Genomic DNA, 24,755 nt, shown 5'->3' with positions numbered 1-24,755 from the left:
GCTGCTATGTGTGTATTATCACTCTCCTGTATCTTTGACATAAATATCATTAAATAAAATAAAATTGAATGGTACAGGGTATTGGATATGGCATTTTAACAAGTTTAATAATTTAAACACATTGTAAAACTTAAAGCCCAAATTTGGAGACATCCATGCATGTTGAAATTTGCTGTAAATTCAAAACTGGATTACTCTGGAACGGCTAACTGTACAGGGGACTGCTTTACACCTTTCTGTTTGGTAAGGTCAGCTGTTTATTCTGATATATTGTTTATGTGTTGAACGAAGGGTTTGTGAAGTATCCCACCGATATGAATGGGTAGGGAGATGGGCGCAGAACCTTCAGTAGAATTTATGATTAAATTGAATTATATTATTTACTTTTCTCGTGAACCGTTCACCACAGCAATTAACGGCTAACATTGTTTAAAAACTGAGAAAAAGCTTTCATGTGATGTGATGGGCTACTTGTGATGTCTGTGTGATGAGTAGGCTCGTTCGCGAGTACTGAGAAGAATGGGTGAATTTGGATGCACTTTCTTTCTTGCCGTGCGCTGTCACTTTCTCCACTGCGTAAAAGACTAAATTAATTTGCGCTGTGAATGCTTATTTTGACAGGCCATAGGCTAAATAAAAATTGTTATTAGTCGGACGCAAAACCAGAATATTGAAAGAAGGGGGCACCAAGGCCACCGTGGCCTGTAAACCTCTGATCTTCAAAGGGGCATCACGGCCAACTCAAGGGGCAACGATGGCCATGGTCGTCGTGAAATTCCTACCCTGCACATACTGCACACATTAACGAAGCCAACTCAGGATGCCAATGATCGACATGGTTCATTAAGTTAGTTGTATTGCCAACGTGCTTGATTTTAGTGTGGCAGGTTTTACACACCGCGTACGTCTTGTCTAGTTTTCCATTAACTTTGTAGAATCTGAAATGTGCCCAGATGTCCGCTTTCCAAGCTTTGGGTGCGTTTCTAATTACCTGTTTTATCACGTTCATCTCCCTCCGTCATCTTGATTCTTTAGTGTTGTTGTTATGCTAGCTAGTGCTGCCGCTTAGCATGTACAGTAGGTCCCAGTTAAGTTTGGACGGGTTCCTTCATGAATCACGCACCCCATTTTCTTAGCAGAAATGGCAAAAACTGCATTTGACACAAACAACCACAAGGTGTCACTTGGGAGTTCTGCCACTACTATTTTTGATGGGACTTGACTTAACTGCTTCCATGACGCAGTGAGCCATTACCAAACATATATTATAATACAATAGCGTGAGTTTATATATCTTATACCCTATTTGTCACGGTTACTTATAGATTTGATAGTGTAATGATAAGCGCATGAGACTTTCAGCGTGGGCACGGGAACTTAAATTGATCACGGTAGTTTAAGCTTACACTTAAACAGACAAAACATTCTAATATGAAAATGTAGATGCAATTGTTGTAAAATAGTGCAGCTCCTTTAAGAAAGCCCTGTGCGCAGGGATGGAGAGAGAAAGCGAGAGGGGATGTGTGTTAGAACTTAGATGCGTGTGGAAAAAGTACATGTGCTGTTGAGACTGGAGCGAGTCATATTCAAAATAATGCACAAAATAAATCCAGATAAAACCAATTATCCTCATTCATTGCAACCGCAGCGTGCCTGCTTGCCGACGTTCAAACGAAAAAGATATCAAAGGACCTTTTGCGTTTGAATGTAGCACAAATTTTTTTTAAACAGCTGGACAAATGATTTAGCTAATTGATTATAGCCTGTACACCAGCAATTGTTGAACATTTACCTGTACAAGTACATTGACAGTAGCCCAGCTTAACAATCATGTTGCATGTTGTAGGCCTATAGAAATTTCACTTAAATTGCAACCGCAACATGCCTGCTTGCCGACGTTCAAACGACAACGAAAAAGATATCAAAGCAACAAGAGGGTTGAGTCTGAATGACACGGAGTTCAGACTCGTATTGCTCCTCATAACCATCTATAAAAAAAGTGTTTTTTCTTTTCTTTATGAGCACGTCCGAATCCCAGGACATAACGCACTGGACCTTATAATAGGCTCGAGATATAATTTCAAAGGGGGCCTACTGCACTTAAAACTTAAAAAGATTGAACGAAGCTTCCCGAAATTTGAAATTGCGATCAGTGACTGGCATCGGGTGAAGCTTTTCAAAGTTGAACAGGCTATTAAAAACTATTTGCGCACCTCAATGTCACAGGAGAGACTGGGCTCTCCCTTCTATGAATTGAAAAAGACGTTATGCTACCTGTAAACTGGCCTATGATTTCATTGCTGAGTTTGCGGCAAAGCAAGACAATGTTTTTTTTTCCTGAGTCCGGATATGGCGAGTCAGTGTCATTTATTTGTCCAATGTTAGCCTACAGACCAGTTTCCATAGTGCACATCTTATCAACAGTTTGAATGTCGTCTGTGTTTCTGCTCATTGACAAATACTGTTCAGCACAATGATTCATGTCCAATTAATTTCCCCTGTTAAAGAGTTCGCCTTTGTTACACTATTTGGTTTCGTGATGTAGCCTATGATAAACACCATATGGCCAAATATGCGACTCAGCTAATGTTATAGGCTATACAATTTCCCCTCTTAAAGACAAGCTGGTGTAGCTTATTAGACTAGGCTACTATTAAAATGCACCGACGGTAGCCTTGGCTATGTGTAAAGTAAGGTATCGCATGATTTCATGCATGTAAGTTCATGCATCTGTCAAGTTCGCTGGGCCCTCGCGACCCCCTTGCGACGGCCCTGCAGCTCCTCCTAAGACAGCGAGGAAAAAGTTAAAATACGCAATAAACCTGGGAAAAGTTGACAGGTTTGTTTCGGTCCCGGTGATTATTTGTGAAATTTTGCAAACGACAGCTTTTTCAAGGCATTTCAAGGAAGGAGTCGTAGCATGCAAGCTCCCAAATTGACCCAGTAGCCTACAGAAGGCATCAATAGCCTAAATTGTTGGGACTGGGGAGGGTCATGTGTTTTTTACGACTGAGTATTAGGGCCACACATGAAGAGAGAAAATATTTTTGCCATGTCAACATTAAACTCGACATTTCGAGAATAAAGTTGAAATATTATATCTACTTTAATCTCGACGTGTCGACTTTAAAGTCGACATGCTGACATTAAACTCGCAATAGGCCCTACTGTTTAAACATAGCTTAAACTGTGTAGGCTATGTAGCCTACACTAATACACAATATGTTACATGAAAAATGGGCTTCAAATAGGTGTCATTTCAGATAGATTGCTAGATTGCAGATATTCAGATAGATTGCGTCTTGTCTGTTAACTACTCATTGCAGTCATCGTGAAGTGCTGTCTCGCGGTTATGGAAATACCATGCACTATGCCGTTTAGGCTAAATAGCTAGAGAAATATATGTATCCAATGATATAATGTTTCTTTACAAAATGTTATTTCACTCTGTTTTACGTGGCTAAGGCCACTGCACATCCAAATAACTGCCCTTCATGACCCACAGGCCGTCACTCTCCATAGGATAACATGGCAAAACTCATTTTTCTAAAACTGCTTTTCCATGTCTCACCTGCAATACGTAGCCTATAGGAGGCTAGAAACACAGGTATAGCCTAAGCATATATACTATTTTGATCCCGGGAGAGAATATGTGTGCATGCACTTTATTTATGCACTAGGCTATGTGTGCATGTAGGCTACTAGCCTTCATGGGGTGGTCGGGAGGACTGCTTCATTCGTCCCTCCAACATACATTCAGCAATAGGCTGTTTTGCATCCATTACAAACAAGCAACGTGAAAGTCTAGGATTGGGGAGAGCGCCTAGTATGCAGTTGAAGCTTTAGATTAAAAACAACACTTTAATAATGGGCCTACAATAAATAAATAAACCGCTAATGACGTTTAGGCTACTTTTGACCATCGCATTTATCGCCTGTAACTCCGTGATGGGCTACTTTGCTGTTAGGTCCTATTTGGCTGAGCAACGTAGGTTAATATGTTCTATGTTTTGTCCACATGATGTAGTCCTATGTCTAATCATTGTTGCACTCGAACACTCTGAATCATTGTTGCACTAGTTGCATTGTTTCATTCGTCCTCCCTTTCAATCGTCTCGAGCGGTCGTTCTCTCTCCAAACTAACTTTATTCTCAAAATGTTGAGTTTAATGTTGACACGTCGAGATTAAAGTCGACATGATATTTCAACGTTATTCTCGAAATGTTGAGTTTAATGTCGACATGGCGACATCTCGTCATGGCAAAAAAAAAAATCCTTCATCTGTGGCCCTAATACTCCATCGTAGTTTTTTTCTCAATCACTTTGGAGGGTCATAGAAAAAATTCTTGCTGGTGAGGGAGGGTCACGTCTTTTTTGACTAACGCTCCCAAAACTCCTCCGCTAGCCCCTTAAATAAATAACGAACAGTCCCTAATTGATTATAGCCTGTAGGCCTACACCAGCAATTGTTGAACATTTACCTGTACAGGACATTGACAGTAGCCAAGAAGATGTTGCAAAAGACATCAAAAGACGCAATTAATCAGAAATAAATGATGTAATCTGCATCGCTTTATTTAACAAACTGCAAGCAACAAGAGCATTGAGTTCGCTGTGAGGCCAAACCCAAGAACAGAGCCTATCTGTTAAGGCACTCGATAGGCTATATAACGAGCTGTGTGCCTGGAAAGACGATAGATGACGGCTCTGGTCATCCCATACCCTCCCCCCACTTCCTGTAGCCTACCATTATGAAGGCCTGTAGCCTAAAACAAGCAGTTTTGGGGGCTTTTTCACGCTAAGCCCCCTCCCCCATCCCCTTCTTTCAAAGCAACACAAAGTAACACTTTTTGGTAGACAAAGGAGGGTTCTCAGCTTTCTGTCGCTTGGCCACAATCCGTTGCAACCAGGCCAGGACAGATATTTTTAGAGGAGGCGGCCGGTGCAGCTCAGATGTCTTCTGAATTTTCTTTATTCTTCAGTAAAAGGTGCAGAACATTATTAAACTTTGACTAACATTTCGATGTGTCGATGTTTTTGACTAACGAACATCAAAACGTTAGTCAAAGTTTAATAATGTTCTGCACCTTTACTAAAAAAATAAAGAAAAATTAAGAAGACATCTGAGCTGCACCGGCGCCTCCTCCTCTCTAACACTTTTGGCTTTGGCTAAATATTTCTAAAATCATTTGAGTTTCACTAGTCACATGTTTTAACAAGCAACACTTGTTATTGAACTAATAACAGACGTGTGTCGAAAATTGACTATTTTCCATAATGGAGAAATAACATATGCAGAGTCTAACCAAGGTCAATCTTGCCAAAAAGCCCTCAAACCTGAAAACACATGAGGCAAAAGTGCAAAACATCACAAAACTAACTAAACTAACACGCCGCATATTTTTGTATTGCAATCATTGTAGCCTACAGTTGTAACAGCTGCCGAACAGTCGCTTTTACTCCCCGGATGCGCCATTATAAAGAACGCTTAACGGTCCCAAAAAACGGCTATCAATTAATCACCAAGCGCCTTATAAACAAGTCTTGCCAGGAGCAACACCTTGCAAAAAATATCAATAGGCCTAGGCCTTTATATGGCTCTGCTCCTGCCTAGATTCGAACTCCGAACTACCTGAAAGTTGCAGACCTGTTCTGGAAATACGTGCATTAACCCACTCGACCGTCCAGACAACGCCATCTGCTTCGAGTAGGCCTATTGGGTAGGACTGTAGCCTACACTGGTTGCTGTGGCAGTCTTGAGTGACCGAATTCGTTTTTCTTTGTCATATGAATGCTGTCATTTTGTTAACATTACTGTTAAGGAGATGCTGTAGGCAAAGTCTATATTTCAACCTCAAGTAGTGTAGTAAAAAAATCAGAACTATTCACAAGGTTTCTGGGCAGCATATTTATGTTCTGTTAGCAAGCAAACTTCTCATGACTACCGACAAAGTCGCCTACTGCCAGCTGACGAAGCTCTCATTTTAAAACGTTACTGAGAGACAGACACTGTACAATCAAGAAATCTTGCCACTGAATCCAAAACTATGTTTAACATTATGTACAAGGCTTAGGCTACAGTGGACTAGCATGTTGCAGGGGCTGCTAAAAACACAGAGAAACGCACTGAAAACTTGGCCAATCACAGCCCTTGCTGTCGAATGCGCCGTCTGGTTCGACCGTGGAACTCCACAGCGGACTATGCTGCCCCCAAGCGGCTGCAGTTGTACTTACATTTCACCATTCACCATGATCGTGAATGAAGTGTCAATTTTTAACTGGGACCCACTGTACCACAGGCTTGCTAGTCTTTCACCAGAGAGGGTGCTCCATTATAAATCAAAAATGTAATACTGCAGCCTTCATGTCAGCTGTAAATATTTGAGAACATGGACCTACTACATCAGGACAGGATACTCTGTAAACATTTTACACATAATCAGGAAGCTACTTTGCTGTTCAGTGTGTGATGTGTTTAAAGTGGTACTACGTTTAAAGAAACATTTTATTCTTTGTTTCAAGTGCATAAGAAAATACCACATTATGATGATGATGGTTATGGTTACCCTTAACAAATACAAAACAATATAATACTTAAATAATACAATCAATAGCCTAATGAAATAAACAATGAGGGGGGAAAGCAATAATAAATAATAATGCCCATTCAATCAATAATATAATAACAATAACATGGTAAGACTACATTAAGGAGAATATCAATAATAAACAATGTCAAATTAATCAACAGCCTATAATGAAAATAAAACCGTACTACTGCATACAAACCATAATGTATAAGAAGTGCTTAAAAGACCAAAAACTATCACAAGAATGAAGAGCACTGGGCAACTCATTCCACCAACATGGAACCACTGAGGAAAAGAGTCTTGAATTTGACCTAGCGTTTAAGACTGGTCGACACAACAGAAGCTCATCAGAAGACCACAGTGGGCGGTTGGGGATGTATATCTTGATCATTGAATTAAAATAACAAGGAGCAGATCCAGTCAGTGTCCTATAGGCCAAAGTGAGAGATTTAAATTTAATTCTGTCTACTGTAGGGAGCCAATGGAGAGTAACTAGGAGAGGAGTTACGATGTGTCCTCTTTGGCTGATTGAAGACCAGTCATGTTGCAGCATTCTGAATGATCGATCACACAAAAGAAATAAAAAAAAAAAACCCATTCAATATTGATTTAGTATCAACCAATAATTATTCTGATATTAATATTCTTGTAACATCTACATCTTTGTGTAGGCTACAGTTAAATACTAAGCAATGGCCTCTGACTTAAATACCAAGGCAGTTAAATGACCGTGGTATAGTCTACGTGATACACAGGACTACACAGTAAACCCATTTAAAATAGGCAAGGATATGTATTTAATAACATTTGGGGTTGCTCACAATATACCCACCACTACAACTAACTCGACTACACCACTAGTTAAATGGCGCATTGCAATTAACAATTTGTGTGAGTTCAGGGGCATACAGAAAGTTGATGTTTGGGTGACATCAATAAAGAAAATAGAAACAAAGGGATGTGTACAGCCTCAAGTATGAATGATGTCACATTAACAGAAGGTTCAGAGCAGAGGCAGACCTTTCTTGGTGCCATGCAAGTTATTGAAAGTCATGTGTTTTCAGAACGTAGTGGTGCTGTGCCATGTCCCATGTATAAGGGGCTTCAGGTTGATCCAGTGATGGTGGGTGATGATGTCAGGGTACTTGGAGAAAGGGGGAGGACATGCCACCTCAGACCACCCCAGCCAAACATCTTCACGTAGGCATTCCCTTGCTTGCAGACTAATGTAGACCATGGAGACCACCTTGCTGCCACCTCATTTCAGACATTGTACATTCAGCCATCACCCATATCTTGCCTGCAAAAAGGAAAGTTACAATAAAGTTAGTCAGACAATTTTACAACATTACAAAGCATCTAATCAGGCACTCAACACCACTAGTAATACCAATTAATTAAATATATGTGTGCATTAAACTTCACAGCCTACCTATAATGTTAACTACACATTTAAATATGCGGTGTGAATGTTATTAACTTGCGTCAGCTTGAAAAATAACGTTATCAGAATGACTGATCATGGACGTTAGATGACAAACTAAGGTCTTTCTCAAATGTTCACCGATATCCCTGGGAAGTGACTGGTTCTTGGCGTAGCCACTTCAAATTGGCTCCAAATTTTCCAAGATGGCGTTGCCTCGGCGGCTTCAATTCCATAGAACACTGTAGAATGCAGCCACACTGTCCAGTTCTATATATACAGTCTATGGTCTGATCTTGCCAAAAAACTCAAACCTGAAAACACATGAGGCAAAAGTGCAAAACATCACAAAACTAACACGCGCATATTTTTGTATTGCAATCATTGTAGCCTACAGTTGTAACAGCACTGTAACAGTCGGTCTTTTTTTTGCAAACCCAGATATTTTTTGTATTGCGCCATTATAAAGAACGTTTAACGTGTCCCAAAAACAGCTATCAATTAATCACCAAACGTCTTATAAACAAGTATTGCCAGGAGCAACACCTTGCAAAAATGATGATAGGCCAAGGTCTTACAATAGGCTCTGCTCCTGCCTAGATTCGAACTCGGAACTGCCTGAAAGTTGCAGACCTGTTCTAGAAATACGTGCATTAACCCACTCGACCGTCAGACAACGCTATCTGCTTCGAGTAGGCCTATGGTAGGACTGGAGCCTACACTGGTTGCTGTGGCAGTCTTGAGTGACTGAATTCATTTTCCTTTGTCATATGAATGCTGTCATTTTGTTAACATTACTGTTAAGGAGATGCTGTAGGCAAAGGCTATATTTCAACCTTGTTAGTGTAGTAAAAAAAAATCAGAACTATTCACAAGGTTTCTGGGCAGCATATTTATGTTCTGTTAGCAAGCGAACTTCTCATGACTGCCGACAAAGTAGCCTACTGCCAGCTGACGAAGCTCTTATTTTAAAACATTACTGAGAGCGTATGACTTTGACTTTGACTTTGAGAGACAGGCACTGTACAATCAAGAAATTTTGCCACTGAATCCAAAACTATGTTTAACATTATGTACAAAGCTTATAGGCTACAGTGGACTAACATGTTGCAGGGGCTGCTAAAAACACAGAGAAACGCACTGAAAGCTCGGCCAATCACAGCCCTTGCTGTCGAATGCTCCGTCTGGTTCGACCGTGGAACGCCACAGCGGACTATGCTGCCCCCAAGCGGCTGCAGTTGTACTTACATTTCACCCAGCTGCGTGAATCACCTTGGTGGTGAATGAAGTGTCAATTCTTAACTGGGACCCACTGTAGCTACAGGCTGCGCATGTCATCACAACGTTGCTCCGGAAATGCCCCCAGAAGTAATTGAAACTTCACAACTTTATTTTCTGGCCTTGAGTGGACAATAAACAGTGACATAATCGATTATGGCATGTTGCCGCATCGATGCTGAATCGTGCATGCCCCGCATTGCAATGCATCGCCGAATCGATTATTGTTGACACCACTAACTGCTGTGTTAGTAAAATGATTGAATGTCCTGTGAATTAATAACTAGATGTAACATCAACGTGTGATTACTAGCCCATTGGAATCAATGATATAATGTTAACTTGTTTTCCCCTAAAATGGGGCGCGTGATGCAGATTAAATGTATCACGCATTAAATGATGCGCTGTTAGTACGTAAAGGCATGCTGCACACACTTGTTTGGGCTTACGAGCAGGCCAAAGAGTAGTAGCCTAGACTGACTCATTAATCGTGTGGCGCCAAAGATTTTTTTTCACCGTCACTTCTTCTGTTATCAACAATCCTCTTCCTGGCTGCTACTATTTTGACCATTTGATGCACCGTTTCTTGTCCTCAAACTGCGAGACACTTCCTAGCAAATATTCTAAGAACTTTATTATCTCCATGACTACAGGAGGAGGACTAGGAAGAAGTAAACACCAACGCAGTTCTGAATCTGAATGGTGTTTTAAATTGCTGTGGACACCGATGCCAACATGAGCGTGGTGCACGCTGGAATCTAATGTAAATGAATGTCGAAAGCATTCTTTTCAATGCAACTCCGCACACCAGCATCACACTTTGCCCCCGTGTAAATCATGATTCAGTTATATTTGGTCGACGCCGCTCCGTAAAATCCATTTTTCATCCAGTGTTTGCCAGTTAAAAACGTTGGCTCTGATGTGTGTGGAAAGTGACTGTACCATAGACTGTATAGTCAGGGGGCCTATGTGATTTCTGTGGGTTTGGAATGTTAATTTTTGGAGAGTGGTTGGACTGTCTTAAGAGGTCATTGAACATGGAGAAAAATGATGTCCATTTTTTTTAACTGTTTCAACCCTATTTTTTTGAAATTGTATATTTCACTATAATTAACACCATAAATTCCACCTAAATCACTGGCTATGATTTAATAAAGTTCACAAAACAGTTCTTTTCAACAGTATGATTGTATGTCAGTATTATGATTGTATGTCAAACAATTAGAGATAAGATCAATAACCAATCATTTACCAACCATTTACATACGCAACATATAATCTCCCCTCCACAATTTCCTCATCTGCAACTAGTCTACTAAACCCTATTCCTACTCACCTTTTTAAGACTGCTCTCTCCTTCCTGGATAATGTTTTGCTCTAGATTATAAATAATTCAATGCTATCAGAGGGGTATTTCACAAAGGCAGAATTAAGACATCCAAGATAAGTGATAAAACGAGGTTTGACATAGCGTTGTCTGGTCATCCTAGCTCAACCCGTTTCACTAATGCCAATCCAGGATGAGTAGGAGCGACTATGTCAAGCCAGGTGAAGGTAAATCAGGATGTGTGCGCGTTCTCGTTTCTGCTCCAAAGTGCCCACGGGACCAGGCTAGGTGCAGAGAATAAATCCCCATGGTAAATTATGTGCCATCTCTTTTGTGAAACCAAGTCGAGGATAAATTCATCCAGGATGACTAAAACATCACAGCTTAATCGCTTATCTAGGTTTTGTGAAATACCCCTCAGGGCATGTACCGCAGTCGTTTAAGACATCTGTTATTAAGCCCTTCCTCAAAAAACCTAGCCTTGTATCAATACTGGTCCTCCTGGACATCAGCGCTGCCTTTGACACCATAGACCATGACATACTACTTAGGCTTGAACATTTGACAGGCATCAAAAACTCAGCACTCGCTTGGTTTAGATCATACCTTCCTAACCGTCAACAATTTGTACAGGTCCATAATAAACCATCTACCCAGATTATGGTAAAATATGGAGTGCCTCAAGGCTCAGTACTGGGGCCCCTGTTGTTTAGCAGATGATGCATAACGATACCTCCATAAAACCTGATGAATTAATCCTGTTAGCCAAACTTGACACATGTATTAGAGATATATAGCCATGGATGACAAATAATTTCCTCCTTTTGAACTTAGATAAAACAGAAGTCACGGTTTTAGGTTCTAAAAAGATGAGGGATATCCTATCCACATCACAGGCTATCTTCCTCTGACCTCATCCACAATTGTTAAAAACCTAGAAGTTATAATTGACCAGGACCTAGCACTAAATAATCACATAAAACAGATCACCAAAACTTAATTTTACCATTTAAGGAACATTTCAAAGATAAGGAAGTCCTTATCCTTACCAGATGCCGAGAAATTAATCCATGCTTTTGTCACCTCAAGGATGGACTATTGCAATGCTATTACGCTGGCTGTAATAATACCTGTCTAAAGACCTTACAGCTTATACAAAATGGAACTGCTCACACACACAAAAAATATGAACATATTTCCCCAATCCTAGCATCCTTACACTGGCTACATGTTAAGTCATTGACTTCAAAATATTACTTATCTTTTGGGTGGTTGCCTGCATTGAAAGAGGACACCTCATGAAGATGCTTTTTTGTCTGCTTCTGACAGAAGAAGCACTTATCTATGTTGACTGCAGCTGCTGCTGAACAAGTGTACATAGTCCCTCTAGATGGACTTGATGCAGTTGCAGGTGTTGCTGCAGGTTCAGAAGATGGTCTACCACGTCTTTTCTGAAGACACTGAGTCTTGCCTGCTTCACATGACTTCTAGTAGCGAATCTTAGCATGCTGCAGATGCTTACTGTTACAGGTGGATTTGTAGCAGTTCCTGTGCCAAACTGCTTTGTTCTGTTGTAAAATAACTGCACTGTAACAATGTAATCTTTGGCTGATCTGTGATCACCATCTCCATACTCTCGCATGGACAAAAACAAGAAATTTGGCATACGTCTCTAGTGATGGGTCATTCACCAGTCCACACATATCTGCCACGGGATACATAGCCCAAAATCTGTTTCTTTTAGAATATGTGTGCCATCACCTGACTAACAGAAAGACACACCTCAGAATATAACCTAATAATCAGAATATAACTAGACTGTGCCACCATGAACTATGAAAATGTGCTTGCTCAAATGTAGAAGGCTAGAAGGTCACTAATATCACCAACCATGAAGAACAGAGCACTATGTGCTTCAGGTTATTTGATATTCTAAATTCTATAATTGCCAGCTATCAACAACCAACTGTCACTGGTAGTGTATCTCTTTCTCTCTCTTACACACACACACACACACACACACACCCACACACACAATCATCAGCCTAAAAATGTTTTATAATGTTGAATTGTTTATGTGGTCCACTTTTGCACACTACCTTGTAGAATATCTTTGCTTTTTGGCACCGCTATAATAGCGGCAATGTGAGGTTTATGGACAAAACACCAAATTTGACCTTTTCTGAATTTGACCTTTGATTTGGGACCTTCAAAAAAAAATGGAGACATGGTTTTTTTTTTTTTACACTCTTAAGAACCCCTAGAACAAAGAAATAAAAAAAAGATATGTCAAAAAATTAACATGCGAATCCCACAAGCCCCCAAATTAGACACATAGGCCCCCCTACTAGTAGGCCTATAAAATGGCAGTACACTCATGTCCTTATTTGCAATTTGCAACTGAACTCTACGAGTATTTTCTGTTTTTTACGGGTCCAGTTTTTCCTGAATTAACAAATGAATAACTTGTTAATTCAGATAAACCAGGTAATTAACCTGTTAATTTAGAAAAACACGTAACATTATATTCGGTCATGCATGGGAGCGTTCAAGTTAACCTTCAACTCTTTAATTAACTCTTTAATTCAGAAAATCAGGACTTTGTTCTTTTTTCATGAATGCAATGTGCTTCTGTAATAAACTAATTTGTTCACACTCAAACTTTAAGTCTCCTCAGCATCGTCCTCTCCCACTCGTCTAGCTTGCGAACACATCTGCACTGGACATAAAGAAATGTCAGAATCCCTATTGAATTCATAAACATTTAAGGTTACACATTTGAAACACTCATCTCAAATAAGGAAATAAATGACCACATTTGTGAAACTCGGGTGAAGGCTAGTATTGATGTACCATAAAAATCCATCAAAGTTACTGATTGATTGAAATGGTTTTCAGTCAGATTGATCAGATTAGACTCCAGCAGTTTATTACACTTCTTTCTTCCTCACAAAAATACAATTGGGATCTGTCTGGCCCCACCCCCTTCTCCATGCAGTCACCTGCTGCTTACTGGCTCCGTCACATTGTCCTTAGCTAAAACACAAATGAGGCTGCTTTAATTCCTCAGAAAAGACCGGTCACTGCAAGGACAGCAGAGGTTGTTGCAATGGAAATTATGTTATTAGATGTTAAAGGTATACTATGCAGTTTCAGGTGTTTTTGGCGACTCTAGAGCTCCCCCTAAAGTCACAATATATTTATATTTGCCGTTGTAAATGGCCTACTTCTCATGGCTTGTTCCCCCTGTACACAATGGAAATGCTTTTGTTGAGGAGTCAAAGGACTAACAGCAAGCAAAAACTATCTCCAAAGAGCTATATCTACTGACGAGGTAATGTTTCATGATTCTCGGAAGGTGTCTGGGACGGCCATTCTTGAAGTTGCATTGCTGGTTCCCTCGGTAGCGACCCACTATGGCTATGCTCTATGCCTATGCTAGGTGAACGATTCCCCTATTACAAGTTTGTTTACCATCAAATTGGCTACGTAGAGGTTATATTAAGGTAAAAATATGGCATAGTGCACTTTTAATTTCCTGTAGTGGAATAGTGAGATCGGAGATATCACATCAGTATCATTCTGACAAGTGCCTGAGCTCTAAGTGGAGAGCAAGAAAGAACTACTGTCCCATTCTCGAAATGTTCTTTACAATGTGTCTATATGCTGTTACAGGGTGGACAGCTGATCTTCAGTTGTACAGATGGTGCAGAGCAGCAACCAGACTTGAGTGCACTGGCCCAGCAGCTGAGACCCCACTTCACCCACAGTACAGGTCTTTACAAGGGCCACCTGTCAGCCAAGGCTGTGCTGAATGAATTCATCCAGGTGGTCAGCAGTGCGTTGCTTAGCAGCTGGAACTGCAGTCGCACTGGTGAACCTAAGAAGGCGCATCCTGCTGAGGGCCGGGGTTACTGTGAGGCAAGTCCTGTTCACAGGGACCTACACCGGAATGGTAAGACATTTTTATCAGACGGAGATTTTTCAAAAACGCCAGTTGCTTACATTAAGAGCTCACTGAAACATGAATATACAGTATCAGATGAGTGGTTGTGGCTCTACTCTGTTAGATCTTTTATATACTTTTTCACATGAATTAAAAAAAGTTGACATTTTGTCACATACATTATTGAAAAGAGCTTGACCTTTATTTGGCAGGTACTAACGGCCTGTCAAAAGACTCCGTCCTGGGCAGAATACTTCAAGCTCAGATGTTGGATAACCTGGATATCGAAGGCATTTACCCCCTTTACAAACGTGTGGAACAGTACCTGGAGGAGTTTCCCAAAGAAAGGTGTGTAACTGTAGGTTACCTGCTGGTCCAAGAGGGAAAAAGCCTAAATTTTGATGCATACATGGTAATGTGTAAGGGTTGGCTGACCTGACCTGTTGGGCTAGTCCCCCTGGGTTATTCCCTGGTTGGGGCTATTCAGACAGGACCTGGGTTGAATCTGGGAGATGCTTAACAAATAGCTGACCCTTGGCTGAGCCCCTCCTTAGGCTTTACACTTGGTGTCTTTTTTTGCTGGCCAGAGTATTTTCAGGAAGGAGAAAATGTTTAGCCTAAAAAAGTAACAGTAACAGTGTGTTGACTGACTGTTCAAGAGGATCTTTTCAATAACTTCACATCAGAATTAATTATATTATATCTATTATAACTAGTGCAGTGCCCATTCAAACATATTCCTGTAGAAAACCTGTAGCCCAATTACATGCCTGCAGGTATGCTTGCTTTAAAAATAGGATGATGGATTTGTTGAAAGATGCATCATATGAGATGTTGCTCTGTCTGCCACTTGTTGTCTAGCTGTGTGGCATTCTGAAACGTCCTTAAATTCGGGACCATTAGCCTATCCCTGTTTCAACTTGGGACCTTGCAGTCGGAATTGTCGTTTGTTTATTCAAAGTCTCAAGTCCAAAGTAGCCTGGGCCATTCGAAGTGACTGTTTATTGCACATAATTTTTACGTCATTTTGAACCTGTGTTTGTTGGCGTGATGCAAAATCTGCGGAATCATGTTTGCAAGCAAACTTCATACAGGGAGTCTTTATTGCTGATGTCGGACATGATAATCATCCAAAACATTGCATCTTGACCCATGCTGTGCCCTGAATCAGTGCTGGCAATACTCTGCTTACCCTCTCTGTCTCTGGTCCTGCGCTGTGCTGTGTGAGAAGGGGAGTGGCTACAGTAGAGTGGAGAAAGGCAATGCATGCTTCTTTTACCGATATATTTTGCATTACTTATCCAAACAATGGCAAACTTGGCACTGCACTTACCCGTGCCCGTAGCAAGATGCATGCCACGTTTGAAATCAATCGAACCATCGGTTCGAGAGAGATGCGAATAACTATAACACACACACACACACTAGGGCTGTCAGTCTTCTTTCACAACCCAATTCGAATTTCATTCATTCAATTCTTTATTTATCAGACACTAGTACAATGTCCATAGCAGAGAATAAAAATCAGACAGAATAAATAGATTTAAAAACAAGAAGACAAAAGACAAGAAAACAAGACAAAACAAACAATCAAGACAACAAAACAAAACAAGCCATCAAGACAACAAGACAAAACCAACCATCAAACATATAGGCATTCTCTCCAATGTCTCCTAAGCTTAGAGGAGTACCTCAAAGAGCTCTTGGCTGGGTTCACTAGAGCTTCAATAATACTATTGTGTGAGAGATCCAGGCGGCACATGCATTTGTACATTACATTTCTAAGGACTGCCTCACAGGTTGGCGCATTGGAGAAGACAAACAAGTAGCTGGCACTAAACCATCTAGGTAGCTGCATCAGCAATCTCATAGTGTCATTGTAGGCAACTTTAAGCTTCTGCAAGCTGCTTTTCTTATATCTAAACCAAAGATGAGCTGTATACATAGGTGTACAAAAGGCTTTAAACAAAGAGCATTTGACATTAGAAGAGCACATACTGAACTTGCGTAGTAACATGTTAGCCTGGGCATATAATTTGCAGCGTTGACTATATTCATCTTGATCATCACTAAGATCATCTGAGATTATATGACCAAGATACTTTACTTCTTTACACACTATTGGGCTATTACACAGATAGAAATCATTATTATTTTTAATAATCAAATTATATTTGAATATTTAATGCTCAAATTCTGCCTGCCTTTACGATGCATCTCTATACACTGTATAAATGGGCTTATGCATTGCCATTGCCACTTTAAACGCAGGGTTGACTTGTTCTATTGAACAAAAGCTCAGTCTACCAACGATATCTGTGCGACTTGAATGGTTTCAATTTATTTTGCGCTGACACACGCACACACACTGAATGAATGCCCATACCACTACCACTTTATTGAATGTTTCTATGTTTAGTCACAAATTAGCAAGTATTTCCTGATTGGGGAAAAGTTTGCTTTCTTTTTTCTATCGGCTTGCGATTCTATGAACCATTATGTCCATCAGAGAAGTGACAAAAGCACCGGGCATAGCTTAGAGGAGGGAGGCAAAAAACATTCTTGCCTGCTTTAGCTGCGTGTTTCCTCGTCCTCGGACTGTTTACCTACCTAGTTTGTCAGGGTGTAGCGTTATCAGATTTGCACTCGGACTGATCACTGTTACATATTCTGCAGATTACGACATCGTCAATCGCTAATTGTTATTTTTCCGATGGAAATCCAAAAACGTTCCACACATCGCTGAAAGTGGGATGCATCGCTTCTGCCATATTTAGATTGTGCATTAGACGTGACAAAATCATTTAGTTTTGAACATGAAGAAAACTGAGGCCCCATCAGAGCTGAAGTGCACCAGAAAGTGATACGAGTCCTCTTTCAAATGAACTCACAATGTGAACTAGGTTCCTTTTGTTTTGGTCCACTTTCTAGTCCCCTTTTAGTGGAGTGAGTTTGGTTCTTGGACTAAATGTGAAAACACCTTGAAATTCCATGACATCCTGAACCATGAGAATTAGGGCACTGTATGCACTGTATGAGTTGAAATTGTATCTATTTCTAAACGGAATGTGGCAAAATAATATAATTGTTTTTGTAATTGTTTGGATCGATAAAATAAAAAATGTAATTAATTGCACAGCCCTAGTGGGAACCCTATTTGGTTGTTAAGCCCGACGTCACAGGCCCAAAAAAATGTTTACTAGCACAGACAGCCGGTTTTCGCAACTTGTCACAATCACCTCTGTTTTGGTGAGGGTAAAACAAAAGTACTGTAGCTGTGCAGCCAGATGATATAATCAAGGGAAATGTCCAGACAGAACTTCCGGGTGCGGGTAGTAATCCGAGCATGAAAAGAACTACAAAATTTGACTGCTTTATGGCATACCTCTATTCCCACACCCCCAGCCCCATTTCCTCAAATTCGGACGTGAGAGAACTAGCGTTTGTTTGCCAGCTGACGCGTGTATGTTGTCGTCATGGCTGAAGCAGTAACGAAAACCGAAGAAGGCATAGGTTTTGTCGGAGGAGACTAGGAAGAGAAAAAGGGAGAGTGATAAAATCAAAGGCCGGACGAGGATCAATATCAGCGCTCGCTGGCATGAGCTAAAGAAGGTGGATGGGTGTCCGACCGATGCTGACTTGGTAGTCATGCTGTTGGTCTAGTAAGTGTAGGCCTATTGCTTGCATACTATCTCTAGTTTTTCGAATTTGTTGTCTGCCTAGCTATATTACGGAAGCTATCTGGTCCTCCATTTATCTTCATGAATCTAATGGAAGTCCCAGCTAACAATTTATGGTTCTCAGAACGTTCTGGGAACCTTAGTTTTTGGTTACGGGAACGTTAGTTTTTGGTTCCCGAACGTTCCCTGAATTAGTTTTTGAGGAGGTTTTGGTTCCCATGGAAAGTTTGTGTGTAAAGCAACCTTTAGAGAACCTTCCCCTAACGTTCCCTAACCGTTGCAACCTTTAGAGACCAGTAGTTCCATGGTAGGAAATATGACTCAACTGGTTTCTTAAATACATAATACATACATACATTCTTAAATACAGTATAAATGTTAACTTACGGACAGGGCTTCCAGGCACACGCACAGTCCTGGAATGCTTTCTTGCTTGCGGAATGGATTCATCTGAAATAAAAGACCATACAATCTGTACTGATTGCAAAAAGAATATTTGAATTGTGGTAATAATGTAGTCTGTACTTAAGAGGTCTTACCATCACTTGACCCTGCACTGCCTTTTGTGGACGCTCGCATCTTCTTCCGCCTCAATGCTGGAAGTGTCCATCAGCCTCTGAAATTTTTTCTATAGCTTTGGTGTATGAATCTACGTTAAGAGAACAAAGTTTTTGTGAGCCAGTAGTAGAACAAAGCAGTATTTCCATACAGAGAAAACTATTATTGATAGTATAGCAGCAATAAGTCACCTGTACACAACCAGATTTTCTTGACTGGATATTTGGCCCAGCTTTTGGCTTGATTTTTGCATTGTAGCCCAGAGAATTTCTAATGGGGAGACACAACATCCATAGAAATGCATGGGCTTAGTTTGTAAAGCCAGTATGGCAGCTGTGTATAGCCTACTACACACATTCCGCCCTTCCTGTATGCTTTCCAACAGACCTCTGAAGTTCGCCTATAAAAAGGAACCAAAACTGTCATCTTTGCCTATAAGGAGATCAGTGTTAATTTAAGCTAACTACCTATGACAAGTTACATTGCAAGTTAGGTCTGGGGTAGCAAAAATCTAAGTTGCTGTCTTAACGTAGGCCTACCGAAGATCACAGTAGCCTACCACTCGAAGGCAGAGGACAAAAGTGTGTTGAGCAAAACGTCTGTATTTCCGACTTCTTCGTCCCTGGGAGAGTGCAATAATTCTCTCCATGTTATTTTCCCATAGCAAAAATCGCAAGATAGGCTACCAGATCTCAGCTTTTTGAAGGCGAAATAAAGAGGTCTATTCACTTGAATCGGCTGTCCGATAAACTGTATCACAAGATGGCCGCCGACAGTGTAGCCATTAGCCTATAGCCATCTCTACGGCTCTGGTGCAGGACAATGCAGTAGGCTATACCCACATAAAAAGCATCACCATCTCAGCATACCCACTGAAAATAGACTAGGATACATTTGGGGTTGATCACAGTATAGCCTACCCACTACAGCTAACTACTAGCCTACATCACAGTATTTCCAGCTATATAGTATATCCACTACTAGACTACACCACTGCCGCCGAGTGACTTGCCTAAAAGGACTGACTGTACACTAAAACTAATTAAAAGAAACGGTAGCCTAGTGCTATATCTTATTTGTAACAACAACGCGAGCAGGGTAACACGACGACACAAAACATAGGCTACAATGCTGCAAAACCTCAAATCCTTGCATTACAACCATTGAATTCAAGAGCGTACGTATTAGACATTCTCTGGTGTAATCCATTCCATGACTTCCATGACAGGACAAGACTTCAATTGATCATCTGAAAGCAGAGGCGCTGTCTTCCCCCTACTGGCGTGGGGGTAGGCCTACGTGTAAGGGTTGATCGAACCAGAGCCTGTCTGATTGAACTGATAAGTGAAATGTGAAATGATGAAAAGTGGATTTTCTTAGTTGTGAAAAGTGTTCCATTGATAGATTCTTGTTTTAAAGTTTTTTCACCTAATACGGTAAAAAAAGACGATACGATTCGCATCTAGATACATGGGCACGATTCGATACAAGAAAAGATATATGTTTTTAAAAAACGATTCAGTACGATGCGATGCGATTCGATGCAGCTCAAGAATGGAAAGCATTCTGAAAGATTTTTTTTATTATTTGCTCATGGTGCACATTAATTTTATATTATCAATTATCATGGTCATGGTTGTCAATTAGGCAAAAAATGTGTGAATATGATTATCTAAACTGAGGTTTGTTGCATATACTGTGTTGAAATGAAAAAAGAATAGTCTACATTTCAAACACAGCAGCCAAATACAACATAAAAATACATTTTTATAGACTTTATAGATCTTTCTCAGATTTTATAGAGTTATATCTGATTGTTTTCATGGAGCTGTAGCCTTGTTGGGGTAAGACGATACCAAAATAAAAGTGCTTAAGAAACTCTTGGCCTTTTCTCATATAGCCTAGCCTACCCTACAAGAATAAAATAGGCCTACAAATCAATAATCTCTCTCTCCTTATTTTGTTCCAACAGTAGACCTAATGCAGAAACCTATAATGCCACAAGTCTGAGTAAATATGAACCAAATCATTGGCTAATAATTTGTGCATTGTTTTAGCAGCAAGGGCCAAATTATTATTTAACATTAAGGAAATCCCTTCATCAAAGGTAAGGTTACTCTACAGCAGGGGTGGGCAAACTTTTTGGCTCAAGGGCCTAATTGGGTTTTGAAAATTGGCCGGCGGGCCGCACACAACATCCCCCAAACGCACACGATAAAAAAAAAAAAAAATGTATAGCCTATAATTTAGTATGAAAAGTATTTGCTTTAAAATATTAATTGCTTAAAAATACTGCTAATTTTATGCTGTTTAACAAATGTATAAATTGTGCACTGTCGCTTTAGACAGTCTCTTTAATTCACGTTTATTTCTCAATGATCTTCTGCCTGCTCCGCTATGGCTAGTGCTGTACCTACGGCTGGGCCCTCTCACAGTTTTTAAATGGTCAGTAGTTCAATGAATGTAACCAAAAACGAACTGCATTACCCACAATTCCGTACCACGTATAGTTTCAAAACCGGAAGTGGGACGAACGCGCTGCTTGGAACGTATATGACCGTCTGAGCGAGCAGAAAACGTTGTTAACCGATTCATAACAAGTAAATCGATATAACGACCAGTTCATTTCAGTTTTTTCCGATACGGGGCTTCACGTATCGATGAAGCCGCATCTTGCACATTAAAAACGGATACCGATACGTATCGGTTAATCTTTACACCCCTAATGTTTACCTTACTTAGATTTTATAAGACCAATAATTTGAGTGGATCTAAATCAAGTGACAGTTGGTTGGTTCCCTTAACGTTTAGGGAACGTTATAACCTTTAGGGAACGTTATAACCTTTAGGGAATGTTCCCTAACCATTCGTTTTTGGTTTGGTTCGAACTAACCTTTAGAGAACCATAAACGAACGTTCCCTTAACGTTCTGTGTTAGTGGGGGTAGAGGAGCGAATTATCAATCTTGTAGATGGCATTCTCGTTCTGATTTGAGCATTGCAATAGATGACATGCAAATCGCAAATGTTTGATCTAAAATCGCTAGCATTCTCGTTCTGAAGTGAGCATTGCAATCGATGACATGCAAATCGCAAATGTTTTATCTAAAATGTTTGATCTAACAGCCTAATGTTGGAGTAGTGTTTTATGATGAAGCGCCTTTTTTTAGGGAAAAAAAAAGTAAGTAAGCAAGCCTATGTCTAAACGGCGTGTACAAGTTTGGTAGGGGCTACATTCGTGCAAGTAAATAATACATGATTAGACGGACAAAATCATCTTTTAGGCTAACTAGCCTAATGACTGCAGGCTGATGGTCATGTTTGTTTTAATTTATTTTTCTGGTGAAAGTGTCTTGACTTGGGCTATAATGCCATTCAACTTTTTTCTTTGCAGATTCATCTACGGTAGCTTGATATTATAATAATGACGATATATGGCTGTTACCTACCACACAAACATTGAATTGAATTAGCATATCCATTCTGTAAAACAGTAGCCAATAGGCTACTATAATGAAGCTGGCTTGTAAATGTGAGCTATGCGATCTTTTGGTGTTTGAAAAAAACCTATGTGATCGCAATGACACTGCCACATTGTTGCTACGACTTAAATTTGGAAAGTTTTCTTGACCGTAAATGCATTCTAAATCAGATTCAGCCAATGAGAGGCATGCAAACGCTTTCGTCACACTGAACAAACCGTGTGTGCCTCCCTCCAAAAACCATGTGTAGTGGCAGTCATACGCCCTCTGGAAAGTGACAGCAGTGTAATGGCACATAAACGTATAATAAACATTATATAAATACTACGATAGCAGCACCGTTTGGTCAGTGTGGTAATATCCTTACGTTTTAGTGTGGTAGCATCCTTACGATACCCATCCCTAGTCTTAACTCTGTATTCTAAGACCAGGTGTAAGCCCTGTTGGTGCAACCGGCCCCTGATGTTGAATGTAAATGAAAAAATTCCAGATGACACGTCCCTTGACCCTTACAAAGTTATAGAAGGCAACCTGATTGACTGTTTAGATGGCTGTTCAATTGGAATAAAAATGGAATATACCATCCCTTTCATTCCGATTAAAGGGGAACTTGGCAACTATTTCAACTTAATAAACCCATTTAGAAATCATTTGGATGGTTAAATTACCTGTTCCGGGGAAATGGTGACTTTCCCCGCTCCCCCTAGCGTCCCCAGGTGGAAAACCAACATTGGGACTACCGTAACGGTAAGAGAAGTGAGAAACAAGAAACTCGTTTTAAATCGTGTTTCTTATCTTCCAAATTGTTCTGCCGAACTTATGCTAACCGTTTCGCTAGCTTGTAAACAAATCCATGTGCTTTTTTCCACAGTTTGAAATGGCATAATGCACTACTTAGCTAATCCTGCTTAAAAATTCTAATCAGATTAGCAGTTTTATTATGATCATGATTTATTATGATTTTTTTTAATCTGATTCAGCCATTATTCTAATTCTAATCTAATAATGAAGAGGCCATTAGGTGTGTCAATCAATGGACAATCAATCCTCATGCACCACCAAGATCTTACACTTTGAAATCTTGCAGATACATCATATTTATTATTTTTCACAACAAATCTAGGCATTTATTTGCTATTGTTTTTAGTATGAAGAGACTTTCCTAGTGCTCTCAAGATAGTTTTGACTTAATTTAAGAAAACTTTGACTTATTTTAAGGAGTCTTATCAAGATAAATTTGCTCAATGCACTGGCAGCCAAATTTGCTTGTTTTTAGGACAAATTTGCTTAACGGAAAGTTAAGCAAATAAATGTGCTCGTTTTTAAGTCAAACTCAGAAGTCAAATGATTTTATGAGGAAGGTAAGGTAAGCTTAGTAAGTCTCTTTAATACTGAAAACAAAACCAACTAGATGTTTTGATCTTTTGAAATGAGATTAACAACACTTTGTTAGATTTAATTAGATAAGCAGTTTTAGTGCAGTTGTGAACTGTGTCCAAACCCCACCTCAGTCTGTGCCAAGCCACTGAACATCCCAGGTTGAAATGAATTGAAAATTATTTTTTTTTTTTAAACTCTGGTTTGGTTTGAAATGGGCATTAGGTAGCGCATGCCTACAGGATCCTTGTCCTAAGCACTGCTTTGTTTTTTATGTATTTAAAATGATGAAAGGGGTATTTGTGTATTTGTTTATGCAGGCAGACAAACAATAACTGCCATTCCTTTACCTTTTTTTTTTGTATATTTTTTTTGGGCTTTTTTGCCTTTGTTTGGACAGGACCGTGAAGAGTGACAGGAAGTAAGTGGGAGAAAGAGATGGGGTGGGAATCGGGAAATGACCACAGGTCCGATTCGAACCTGGGTCCCCGTGGGCACTCGGGGCCCGTACATGGTACAGGCGCTTCCCTTTTTGGATAATATTATATTGTAGTATGCATCCCAGTCCACAAGGTGGCAGTAGTTAGTTTGAAGACTGTATTCTTTCCTCTGTATAACACTAATTGGTCAGTTGCTTAAGTGATTCAGTGATTCTTTTCTCATTCCAGGAGTAGACTACAGCTTGATGGACCTTATAATGACAGTTTTCTGGAGTGGGTGAAGAATTGTCCTGAAGAAGATGATGGATCAGTAGAGTATGCTATAGGAAAGGTAAGATTGTTTTGTCTTTTCTGAATAATGCCAATCTTTCCTAGCTATCAATCTATTTGCAGAGATGCTGCATCTAACAACTATGACCAGATGGAATGTTGTGAGTGATTTAATATCGAATGTATTTTAATTGTTTTGGTCATTAATTCTGACTGCAAATACATTTTCCACTCTAGGTTCATCAGTACAGAGTTGCTATGACAGCCAAAGACTGCTCAGTCATGATCACACTGGCACCTTGTGAGGAGGATGAAGTGTAAGCCCCTCCCCTCCCTGTAGCAGTTGAAAGTTCTGATGGTGGTATTAGATCATGTCTTCAATGAA

At 40.0% G+C, this 24,755-nt stretch overlaps 1 protein-coding gene across 2 annotated transcripts in view; it reads left to right on the top strand.

Moving 5' to 3' along the window:
- ippk (inositol 1,3,4,5,6-pentakisphosphate 2-kinase) overlaps positions 1-24,755 on the top strand; it is a 73,278-nt gene that overhangs the window by 46,357 nt on the left and 2,166 nt on the right. For both annotated transcript variants that reach the window (XM_048254231.1, XM_048254232.1), the window contains exons 9-12: positions 14,294-14,573; positions 14,777-14,912; positions 24,329-24,431; positions 24,608-24,687. In XM_048254231.1, the coding sequence (XP_048110188.1) occupies positions 14,294-14,573; positions 14,777-14,912; positions 24,329-24,431; positions 24,608-24,687 (599 nt within the window). The remainder of the gene's footprint in view (positions 1-14,293; positions 14,574-14,776; positions 14,913-24,328; positions 24,432-24,607; positions 24,688-24,755) is intronic.

This window comes from Alosa alosa, chromosome 10, assembly GCF_017589495.1.
Source record: "Alosa alosa isolate M-15738 ecotype Scorff River chromosome 10, AALO_Geno_1.1, whole genome shotgun sequence".
In the NCBI taxonomy this organism is placed as follows: domain Eukaryota; kingdom Metazoa; phylum Chordata; class Actinopteri; order Clupeiformes; family Clupeidae; genus Alosa; species Alosa alosa.
Note: the sequence above shows the minus strand (reverse complement) of the source record. Positions and strands in the feature narration are given on the sequence as shown.